General features: G+C 42.7%; 1 protein-coding gene across 2 annotated transcripts in view; it reads right to left on the reverse strand.

The window, feature by feature from the left end:
• The window catches only part of PIK3R4 (phosphoinositide-3-kinase regulatory subunit 4), a 152444-nt gene that overhangs the window by 77535 nt on the left and 62538 nt on the right, over nucleotides 1-12371 (reverse strand). For both annotated transcript variants that reach the window (XM_077491502.1, XM_077491503.1), the window contains 2 exons: nucleotides 9090-9263; nucleotides 6506-6651 (listed from right to left, as the gene is read on the reverse strand). In XM_077491502.1, coding sequence (XP_077347628.1) covers nucleotides 6506-6651; nucleotides 9090-9263 — 320 coding nt within the window. The remainder of the gene's footprint in view (nucleotides 1-6505; nucleotides 6652-9089; nucleotides 9264-12371) is intronic.

A 12371-nucleotide genomic window follows, 5' to 3' on the forward strand; every position in this document is an offset into this window, starting at 1 on the left:
TCTGTATATGCAGTAAAGCATGCTGGTTATACTCACTGTGGAACCTAAGGGGTTAATCCTCAGCACTGTGTAAAAATTATGTTTGATCAGGTCTTCCCTGATCCTCCATTTCCTTTACTGTCCCCAATCCATCTACTGATAGAACAGAGCCCTAGGATGCACTCTGCACATGCTCAGTTTAGTGTATATTGCTAGTTTATTTTGGGGGGAGAGAGTGCATGTGATCAGCACAGAGCCAATCAGCACTGTCTAGACAAAGGGTCAGGGGTCACGCAGCCTCATAGAAAAGTCAGAAGTGAATGAAAACTCCTCCTACAAGCTTTAGCCAATGCTCGGCCTGACACTTTTAGAAGTCACAAGGCTGCTATTACACATTCTGTGTATTGTGGGAGACCAGATATACTGAATGCAGGGTCCTGGTTTTTCGGCCAGCAAAAGACTAATGAGAGTTTTTCATCGAAAAATGCGACCGTGTGTATGCTGCAATGGAATTTAGCTGGCTGAATTCCCGCCAGCAAACATTTTCTCAATATTTCAGACGGAAAAACTTTCTGTTGGAAATTCCGATCGCGTGTATGCAATTCCGACACGCAAAAACTCACGCTTGCTCAGATTCAACTACGGGATGGAAGCTATTGGCTACTAGGTATTGAACTTAATTTTTCTAGTCCCGTCGTACATGTTGTACGTCACCGCATTCTTGGCGGTCGGAATTTGGTGTGACCGTGTGTATGCAAGACAGCTTCAAAGCTTTTTCCGACCAAAATTCCGATCGTGTGTACGTGGCATTACAGTTGCAGAGTGAACTCTGAAGCCCTCAAATTGCTGGTTTTAAAGCTGATCACATGTGCAGCCCCATGATGATAACAGATTTATAAAGAGGCTAAGGGGACTTCAGCTGTAATAGTAATAGGTTTTAGTTCTGCTTTAAGTCCACATGTAAAATGCCGCCTGTCGTGAGAATGGTAAAGTAGAAGTAAAGGCAAACCTTTACTTCTTGTCACATTGGGGAGATTTCCCTTTTTTTTTATTTTAATTTTTTATCAAATACCGTATATACTCGAGTATAGGCCGACCCGAATATAAGCCGAGGTCCCCAATTTACCCCCAAAAAACTGGAAAAAATTATTGACTCGTGTATAAGCCGAGGGTGAGACATGCCTGTCCATCCCTGTGTGTCGTCCATCCCTGTGTGTGTCCATGCATCCGTGTGTGTGTGTGTCCATGCATCCGTGTGTGTGTGTGTGTGTCCATGCATCCGTGTGTGTGTGTGTGTGTCCATGCATCCGTGTGTGTGTGTGTCCATCCATCCCTGTGTGTGTGCATGCATCCGTGTGTGTGTGTGTGTGTGTGTGTGTGTGTGTCCATGCATCCGTGTGTGTCCATCCATCCCTGTGTGTGCATGCATCCGTGTGTGTGTGTGTGTGTGTGTGTGTGTGTCCATGCATCCGTGTGTGTCCATCCATCCCTGTGTGTGCATGCATCCGTGTGTGTGTGTGTGTGTGTGTGTGTGTGTGTGTCCGTGCAGCCTACCTGTGTCCAGCCTGCCTGTGTCCGTCCAGCCTGTGTCCATCCAGCCTGTGTCCGTCCCGGCCTGCGTCCCGTCCCGGCCTGCGTCCCGTCCCGGCCTGCGTCCCGTCCCGGCCTGCGTCCCGGCCTGCGTCCCGTCCCGCAGCTCTTCGTCGGTGGCCATTCTAGGATTCAAAAGCCGCGCCTCCGTCGGTGATAGGCGGAACACTCAATTTCCCACTGACTGCTGGGAAATTGAGTGTTCCGCCTATCGGATGTCCGTGATAGGCGGAACACTCAATTTCCCAGCAGTCAGTGGTCCGCCTATCATGGACGTCCGCTCATCCTCATACTACGGACGAGGATGAGAGGACGTCCGTGATAGGCGGAACACAGACTGCTGGGAAATTCAGTGTTCCGCCTATCACAGGCGAAGGCGGAGACGGAGGCGCGGCCTTTGAATCCTAGAATGGCCGCTGTCTGTCTGCTTGACACGCTGATCGGGCAGACAGACAGCGATGACTCGAGTATAAGCCGAGGGGGGCACTTTCAGCCTCAAAAAAGAGGCTGAAAATCTCGGCTTATACTCGAGTATATACGGTACTTTTTATTTTATTTTTTGTTATTGCTTATTACATACAAAAATTTGAAAAGATTAATGATAAACATAAATCAAATAACAAGTTATAAGCATTTCATTTCGTTTCTAAGTATAAATAGAAAGAGATTAGATCGATCAAACATTATAGTGGATATCTATTTTACAAAGAACATCTAATGCTGCGTACACACGACTGGACTTTTTGACAGCAAAGGTCCGATGGAACGAGTCCGTCGGACAATTCGATCTTGTGTGGGCTCCATCAGACCTTTGCTTGCCAAAAATTCTGCAGACTTTAGAAATAGAACATGTTTTAAATTTTTCCGCCGGACCGAGAAATCCGTTAGTGTGTATGCTAGTCCGACGGACAAAAAACAACGCTAGGGCAGCTATTGGCTACTGGCTATGAACTTCCTTATTCTAGTCCAGTTGTACGTCATCACGTTCGAATCCATCGGACTTTGGTGTGATTGTGTGTGGCCAAGTCCGTTCATTCGGAAAGTCAGTTGGAACTCCGCCGAGAGTCCATCGGTAAGACCGTTGGACCTAGTTAGGTCGTGTTTACGCAGCATAAGAAGACAAAACAACAACAGACATACACCTCTATATAGAATTCCATTCCCATCTATATTATACTATTCAACGCTTCTTAATTTATTATAAGTCAATCTCTTCTCCTACACCCCCCCCCCCCCCCAACCTCCCCACATAGACCATCCTAAAAAAATTTTTACTAGAGTCAAGCAAATAGGACCATATTCTATTGAATTTTTGGGGAACTCCTCTGTGTTTATATGCTAGTCTTCCCTTTTTTAATATATGATTTATTTTATCACACCATTGTTTATGGGTTGGTGGAGTTGTTGCTATCCACTTTTGTAAGATGAGTTTACGGGCAAGATAGAGGGATCTAGTCCACATTTTATACATCTTTACTGGTAAGGCTCCATCTGGAATTATTCCCAATATTGCTATTTTTGGGGTACTTATTATTTCTGTCCGAAATAGTGTATTTAGCGTCAGGAACACTTTCTCCCAGTATCTGTGGAGCTTAGAACAGTGCCACAGCATATGAATGAGGGAACCATTAGATACGGAGCATCGTGGACATAAGGGCAATGTATATTTTCCCCAGGCATATCATTTTTGTGGAGTGTAGTGGCTTCTGTATAGTATAAAAGGCTGGGTCAATTGCTGAGATGGTGAAATAAATACCTCAGGTAGAATCTCCATAGCCCATTTACAATCCTCTTGACTAAGATCTATCAGTTCTTTTTGCCAATGAATAAGACTATTTACCTGGCCATCTAACTTCTCTGCATTTTGCAGAATCAGGTAGAGGTCCCCTATTAATCCTCATTTCATAGACCGTACTGAAGTTGCCTTCGTCAGAATCTCTGATGCAAGATTTCCATTTACTTCCTCTCCAGGAAGTGTGAGGAAAACCCTTTAAGGTCAGCGTCCCCATTGGTTTTTCCCTCTATTACTATTCTGGTGACAACCCAAAATGTGAGATTTTCTTTCACCTTTCCTCTCAGTAATAATGGTAAAAAAAAGGATAAACAGAGAGAGTGAATATCCTTAACGGGGGCATAGACAGCAATAAAAACCTGATAGGGTCGTTTTCAAGTTACTTGGCTATACTTATGTTGCTAAACATGGCCTGGGCATCTAAAGAACTTTGGTCATGAAAGGATCAAAGCCTGTGCTGTAAAAATCACTTCTTTCTGCATCCTGGATATAATTTTAACTTCTATGGAAGATTTAAATCTGATTGGTGAGAAAATATAAGCACTGGTAATTCCTTTGTATGCAGGCATCTTGTACTGTATGTAAGAGGCAGCAAAGAGGCTTGAGTAGGTGCTCCACCATTAAAGTGGAACTACAGTCCAAAGATACTCACCTCCGTTCCAGCGATATGACCATTAGATCCTTTGCTGGGAACTGACATCTTCACCCCAGGCTTCTCCAGGTGCCAGGTATTCTGCCAGCTTGATTGGCAGTGGGGCATAACAAGACTCCATGCATGCAAATGGTTGTGATTTATCCGAGCACTATGCCAACAATGTTCACTGAGCTGTGAGAATGTACACTGAGCTGTGAGATTGCGAGGCAGGTACTGTATTTTTCGCTCCATAAGACACACTTTTTATCACCCAAAAATGGGGGGGAAATGTCTGTGTGTCTTATGGAGCGAATATTTACCACCTGCATCACACATGGAATCCAAACTCCTGGAGAGCAAACTCATCACTGTAATCTTTACATCAAGGTTTATTATTTTTTATTTTTCTCTTTATGGTTGACCTGGGTTAAGGGAAAGGGGGGGGGGGGTACTTTGGAGGTGTGGCCGGGTGCTTTGGAGGCCTAATGTACTGATCTATGGCTAAATGTCAGTGATTGTGAACAACTGAGCTTCATAAATTCTGACACTAGTGATGATGAGTTCTTGGGGTTCCCAGAAAAATAGAAGATTACTCAAACCTTAAAGTCTCTCATTTGTTAACCACAATTGCGCAGTCATGCAATGCTGTACCCAAATTACATTTGGGTCCTTTTTTCCCACAAGTAGAGCTTTCTTTTAGTGGTATTTGATCACCTCTGGGGGTTTTTTTTTTTTTTTGCGCTATAAACAAAAAAAGAGCAACAATTTTGGAAAAAAATATATATATATTTTTGACTTTTTGCTATAATAAATATTCCAAAATTTTGTTGGTAAAAAAACTCGCAATAAGCGTATATTGATTGGTTTGCGCAAAAGTTATAGCATCTACAAACTATGGGAAAGATTTACGGCATTTTTTTTTTTTTTTTTTTTACTAGTAATGGCTGTGATCTGAGATTTTTAGCAGTACTGCAACATTGTGGCGGACAGATCAGACACTTTTGACACATTTTGGGAGCAAACGATAGGTCTCCTCTCCCCTGACAGAACTGGGATTTGTGCGTTTACAGGAGATCCATTCTGCAGCATTATATCTACATGAGCCGGTCTGGAACTGGTTAATGACAGTGATGATGGTTCATAATGCCATTGTTGACTGCTGTTCACTTTACATGGTTGAAATATTATTCTGTTATATTTTATTAAATATTTTAGTACATCATTTGGTTCAGAATATTTTTTTTTTGTTTTCCTCCTCTAAAAAATGTGCGTCTTATGGTAATATGGTAAGCTTATTTTTTGCAGAAGAGACATAGCATGTCTCTTCTTGAATAAAAAGCTGCCAGCTTGCAATTTTCTTTAAATGCAAGTTTAGTCCACTTTAACCAGTTACCGTCCAGCAACGTATCGGTACGCCGCTGAATTGGAAGGGTGATATCTCCGCCATCTCTGCTCAGCTGCAGCAATGATCGAAATATATATTTTTTAGAGCCGTTGGTTCCCTTTAATGTAAAAGTAATTCTGGCGGTTCAGAAGACACCCCCCCCCCCCAGCTGTCTTTACTGGGCTCTCCCATGTAAACAAGTTGTTACCGGCTTTGACAAGCATCAGATCAAACTGATCTTGGTTTGATCAGATGCTTCGGAGGACAGAGGACATAGACCCCATGCTATACTTCAAGAGATGTTTTCATCCCTTCCTACAGCAATAAAATAGCTAAAAAAAAAAAGATATAATTTAAAACAAAATTCAAAGCGCCCCTATGCAAACGTGACCGTGCACGTAGGTCTCGCATTCATAAGTAAATGGCATTCACATGTGAGGTATCGCCACGAATGTCAGAGCGAGAGAAGTAATTTTATTGCCAGATCTCCTATCTATCTCAAAATTGGTAACTTGTAAAGGCTTTAAAGCCTCGTCAATGGAATTTTTTAGGAACCGTAGTTTGACGTTGTTCCATGGGCAGATGCAATTTTAAAGTATGACATGTTTGGTATATAGTTACTCGGCGTAACATCTTTTTTTCTATTTTACTGAACAATTTGGTATTATGTTTTTGTGTATTAAAATTCATGAAAGCATAATTTTTTTCCAAAAAATATGTGTTTGAAAAACCACTGCGCAAGTATCGTGTCACATAAAAATATGCAACACACATCATCCCTGGGGCTGCCGCTTAAAAAAATAAAATAAAATAAATCTCATATTTGGGGGTTCTAAGTAGTTTTCTAGCAAAACAAAAGATGTTTTTACATGTATAGAAAGAATGTCAGAATTGGCCCCGACTGAAACAGGTGTGTTCCGGGATCTGCAGATTGCTGACGTAATGAGAGTCAGAAGCCAGCACAATACAAAGCCTAAAGCAAAACCTGAAATACAGAATAGGTAGGTAACACAACATCTTGGGCAATCTGTAAACAGGAGGATATAAATGACTCAACAGAAAATAGGCAAGCAACTGAAAGTAAAAAGTACATACACAATGTGGTATTGTACTGCAGGACCCTTACCTGAATTATAGGCTGAGTAATGAAAGGATGAAGGTAGGGCATTAATTTACAGTAAACGTCAGCAATATTTAACTGCTGAGCTACTGTAGTAATAAATCCCACCGCTCCATAACGTATCCATAAGTTTGGATGGCACAAAAAAGGAGCTGCAAAAAAAAAAAAAAAAAAGTTAAAATAAATATTCTAAGAGAACCACACAATGATTATTTCATATACTTTAATAAAAAAACATCTAAATAACGTCTGAGTGTATAGTCTTTAATCTGAAGGTTTAATTTCTAAAAATCTTTTTTGATAGATTAGTTAGTTGAATCTCACACTGGAATCTTTTATTTTAGAGAGAATCCATCCATCATTCCATCAGTTAGGAATGTTTGAACCCCCTGTAATGATTGCAGCAACTGAAAATTAAATGGCCAGTCAACTCAAAAGTGATAGTTCAGTTACAGGTAGGGTCTGGTGGCCTAGGTCTGGTCTATTTCCTGGAAACAAGGCTCATCAATAGTGGGTGCTGTAGTGACTACCAGCTTGTTACTGGAAACATCACAGATAAATGCATATATTTTCGCCAGCACACCAAGGATCCTCAAATACCATCTAAAGGCTATTATTGCACAAAGATCACATAACAAGAACAAGTGCAATGTTTTGGAGCCGCCCAGGACCCCTTCGTCAGGCATGCGATCATTACATGCCTGACAAAGGGGTCCTGAACAGCTCTGAAACAATGCACCCATTCTTATGATGTGATCTTTCTGCAGCAAAAGCCTTTGGAGGATATATATCAATCCTTGGTGTGCTGGTGGCCTAGATGAACTGCTAGCATCCCTATCAGCACACTGTTTCTACTTTAAAGAAGCAGCCATACATGGGTCAAATCTCAATATTCGATCCGTGTATGGGCAGTCTGGTTGTACTAAAGACAATCCATCCATCAACTTTCAATACAACCAGCCTGTCGGATTTTGGGCATGTGATTACAGCCTGTGGCTATAGCGGGTGGGAGTAATAATTAAGCTCTGCCAGCTGGGTAGGCTCCCCGCACCCCCCCCCCCCCATTCCCCCAGAACACAATAGCACTGCGGGAGCCATTTCCTCATCAATAATAATTGTGTTGATGGGGGAATCAAACAATCTTTCCTGCAACCTGTGAAGGAAAGAAAATGTAATCATCTATGGCTTGCTTATGCAATAATACCACATGCATTACTACTTTTTTAAAGGAGAATTCCAGGCAAAAGCACTACTTGACAACTGTGTGTCAATAAACTACCCCTTACTTCTAGAAACTTGGACCAAAGTTCAACCTCACGAAAGGTTCATTTTCAAAACTCAATAAATAAAGTACCCCCAGCTTAATAATCAGGAAACAACATTAGGCCGGCCATAGATGGATAGAACTGTGTATGGGCAGACTGAATGTACCCAAGTTGACTGATCAATCAGCTTGGGTACAACCAGCCTGCCAGATTTTATTTGCGATTATTGCTAGCGGCTACTATAGCCGTTCCCGCTGGGAGAATAAAATGTCTTGACAAGAGGGATTCCCCTTTCCGAACTGCCTGTGTCGATGGGGGATTTGTGCAAATTTCTTTCCTGCAACCACAAGAAATTTGCACCATCTATGGCATATCTAAGACAGCTAATCAGAAGCACATGATTGGATTACACCACTACTGGCGTATATGACACCACTACTGGCTTTTGCTGTTAACAGTAATATGCTAAAAGCACCATGAGAACAGAATGATGTGCTATCAGAACTGCTATCCAATGACATGGATTATCTGCATATTCAGAAAGTGGTAATTGCACGAAAGGAAAAAGAACTGGTAAATGCACAAAACAGTATCGATTTTTTTTTAAACAAAATACGGGAAACAAGACTTGATGGGTGGGCATGCTATAGACCAGGGGTCTCCAAATTTCCTGAGCAAAGGGCCAGTTTCCTGTCCTTCAGACTTTTAGAGGACCAGAATGTGGGCAGTGCGAGTAGAAAATGCCCTGGTGTCAATGTGGGTAAAGATTGCCCCATCATTGATATTCGTTGGAGGAAATTAGGGGAAGAAATAGGGCCCCATCATTAGTGTCATCATTAGTGTCAGTGGGAGGAATAGTGCCCCATTATTGGTATCAGGGCAAGGAATTGTGCCTCATCATTGGTGTCAATGGGAAGGATAGTGCTCTGTAGTTGGTGTCAGTGTGATGAACAGTGCCCCGCTGTTGGTGTAGAAGGAATTTTGCATTGTATCAGTTGGGGGGGGGGGGACTAGTCTCCTGATGAAGGCAAGCAAGCAAAGGGTCACATCCGGCCCCTGGACCACAGTTTGGAGAACCCGGCTACAGACTAAACTAGGGTTCCTCATTAAAAAAAAATTAAAAAGTTAATTGATGCTCACTGACATTTTATACACATATGTAAACTAGACCAGCTGAAACATTTCCAGGTAAAAATAATAAAAAAAAATATTCTATATACACACACACACACACACATATACATACATACATACATACATATATATATATATATATATATATATATATATATATATATTTTTTTTTTTTTTTTTTTTTATCCTACCGATGTCGCAAGAGAATTCATAAATGTGGGGTTTCTGAAGAAGACCCAGTTGGCACATGCAAGTGAGAGCATTGAGAGCCTTAAATATCACAAACTCTTCCACATCGCTCAATCCTTGCTGAAGAAGTGGCTTTAAGATAGAAGAACTCTGCCACCCTACATACGCTGCAACACCTGTAAAAATGAAAAGAAAAGAGAAACACAAGATTAACACGGTTGTGCAATCCAGCTACAAATCATTGTACAAGTCCTCCTTAAAAACATTCCACTGAGCTATAGTTAGATGATTACACAACACCAAATATTGACCATTCTGAAGCAAAGACCTGAAGGCATGTACAGAAGATAATGTATGACAGTGCCCTTCCATCGGTCACTGACTGAGTGGTGAAATATCTGGCCACCCTTATATAAGCTGTGCAATAGCAAGACCCACCACAACCTTCCTCAGGATTCAGAAATGTGTTACTGATGCATGCACAGGGAAAGCTTTTCACCCCCAAAAAGATCTGTTAAAGCTGAAGCAGCCGTCGTGGACACATTCAGGCCCACTCTCTTTGCCACCACGCGTATGCATTACGTGGTAGGCAAGTGGTTAAAGTAACATTAGAATTATGATTCTGGTAAAAAGCACTGCAAACTTATTTATAATTTAAATAAAGTTATTTGGGGGGGGGGGGGGGTTTGTGCTTTTTTAAATGCAGCACTAAAAAAATGAATAAAGCCAATAGAACCAAATGTAATTTTTAAATATTAAAGTGTATGTTCACTTTCAGCAAGATTTTGCAAAATTCCCCCTATGCAATTTCCATAGGTTCATACTACCACTCCTGTTTTAAATTGTGAACATCCTTCCAATACACAAACAGCTGTTGAGGGACCTCTCCACAAAAATTGCTGACCCCTCAATCCTGCCATTTACCGGATAGACTGGACATTACAATTCTGCACCCAATAGTGGACAACACTGGCCGTTCAAACTATGAATATGTGCGCTCCCAGATGAGCTTAGCTAGGGTTAGTGTTCACAGTATATGGAATTGCATAGGGGAATTTCAGGTAAATCTGTTGAAGGTGAACTAACATTTTAATACAGATTGAAGTTTATTCATTTGATCTACAGACCAAGGAAACAAAGTAGATACAAAATTAAAGAGGAAAGGATCGCTGCTACTCCCGACCAGCCCAGGCAAACAAAGGATAAGGCGCGGGGACTCAGCCTATATGTCTCCCCTACACCACACACCCTAATGCATTTTGTCCTGCCCACTGGGGCCATAGGGCCCTGATCCTATGACTAAACCCCGGTGGGCATAGCAAAATGCATCATGGTGTGTGCTGTGGTGGAGACAAGTAGGCTGAGGCTGCTCCTTATTGTTTGTTCACCTGGTCTTGTCGGGATTAGCGAGGATCTTTCCCTCTTTACATTTACTAGCCCTCTGGATTGGTATCAGGATAAGCCTGCACCCCATGCTCTGGGACACAGGAATATACTTTGTCTGCTTTGAGTGGAGCCAAAAGCACTATAACAAGTTACAGTGAGTAAATACAAATGTATTTGTTCCTATGAGGCTTCTAAACAGTGTTTATAAACACAGTGTATGAAGGTCTATTTCTGACAGCAGCAGCTCCTATATTTACACAGCAATTTCTGCTTCACATTTTTAAAGCCACGAATGGCCAGCAAATGCAGGGAGGGAACAAGTACGGGGCAGAAGGACAAGGCATACTACCGTGTTTCCCCGAAAGTAAGACAGTGTCTTACTTTCTTTTTATCCCCAAAAGCCCCACTATGTCTTACTTTCGGGGTATGTCTTATATTGGAAAAAAATTGTCGAATTTTTTGTTTTAACCATAAAATTAACATCCTATGCCTGGCACCCCCCCCCCCCCCCACCTTAAAATGTAAAAACACCTCACTACAAGTCCCAGCAAGCAAGGCTGCACTGCATTACAGAGGACTACAATTCCCAGAATGCAAGGCTGCACTATGGAGGACTACAAGTCCAAGCATACAAAGCTGCTATGCTCAGCAGAGGAGAACTGTAAGCCCACACAGCCCGGTATGTTGGGACTTGTAGTCCTCCTCAGATGCATCTTGCGGTTACATACCGGTAATACCGTAAGAGTTGCAGAGAATCTCTTCACACCCCCCCTCCCCCTCCCCCTCCTTGGTCTCTCTCTGTATCAGCACTGACCTGTACCGGGAGGACACAGAGCCAGTGACACCTGTCGTCAGTGATCCGGGACCTGGCGCAATAATCCCCTTCTCTGTGGTTGCGTCGCGCCGTTCTGATCAGTCTCGGGCAGCAGCTGTCACTCACAGCCGAGCAGAGTGAAGCCACCTCCCCATCCTCTTGTATGGCTACACAGTGCTGTGTATGGAGGAGGAGGAGGAGGGGGAGGCGGCTTCAGTGAAGCCGCCTCCCCCTCCTTCTCCTTTATGGACAGCACTGTGTAGCCATACAAGAGGAGGGGGAGGCGGCTTCACTCTGCTCGGCTGTGAGTAACAGCTGCTGCCCGAGACTGATCAGAACGGCGCTGTCTCTTCAGTCGGAGGGGGAGGGCGCTGGCCTGGCACCCCCCCCCAGGGTGTGGCACCCTGTGCGGCCCGCACCCCCCGTCCCACTCTTAGTACGCCACTGGAGGCAGCAATACCCCCGTGTTTCCCCGAAAGTAAGACATACGTCTTACTTTCGGGGTACGGCTTATATTAGCCGACCCCTCTGAAACTCCCGATACGTCTTACAATCGGGGGTGTCTTACTTTCGGGGAAACACGGTACAACACATGCCCTGTGTACTTTTTTGTGTAGTGTGTGTGTGTGTGTGTGTGTGTGTGTGTGTGTGTGTGAAGCAGACCCAATGTCCACAACAGACAACCAGACACATAAATAAAAGCTAATAATTTTAGGCTTAGTTCACATATGTCTAGGCATGATTTCAAGGTGTGGTTTTATTCGCCGGTTCAGGTGAGATTCAGGTGCGAATTTGTTAAGTGTAAGACACTTGAAATCGCACCTGAACCAGACCTAAAATCATACAGGACTCTTTACAAAAAATACATCAACCTACAAAAACATAAAACAACAGAAATCCAAAACAAAGGGGGTCGAATTTTGAAATAATTTTCTTTCGAAAATCTAAGAATTTTCATTCCAATTTTGCACCATTAGTGGACTGCACCAACATTCGTGCACCCATCGAATTTGAGTAATCGGTCATGTTGGAAATGTTTTGTAAAACAAACGATTTTCTAATAAATGATGGGAGAATTGTGCGA

This window comes from Lithobates pipiens, unplaced genomic scaffold (genome assembly GCF_037356315.1).
Source record: "Lithobates pipiens isolate NorthernLeopardFrog02 unplaced genomic scaffold, aLitPip1_a1.2 Scaffold_19, whole genome shotgun sequence".
In the NCBI taxonomy this organism is placed as follows: Eukaryota; Metazoa; Chordata; class Amphibia; order Anura; family Ranidae; genus Lithobates; species Lithobates pipiens.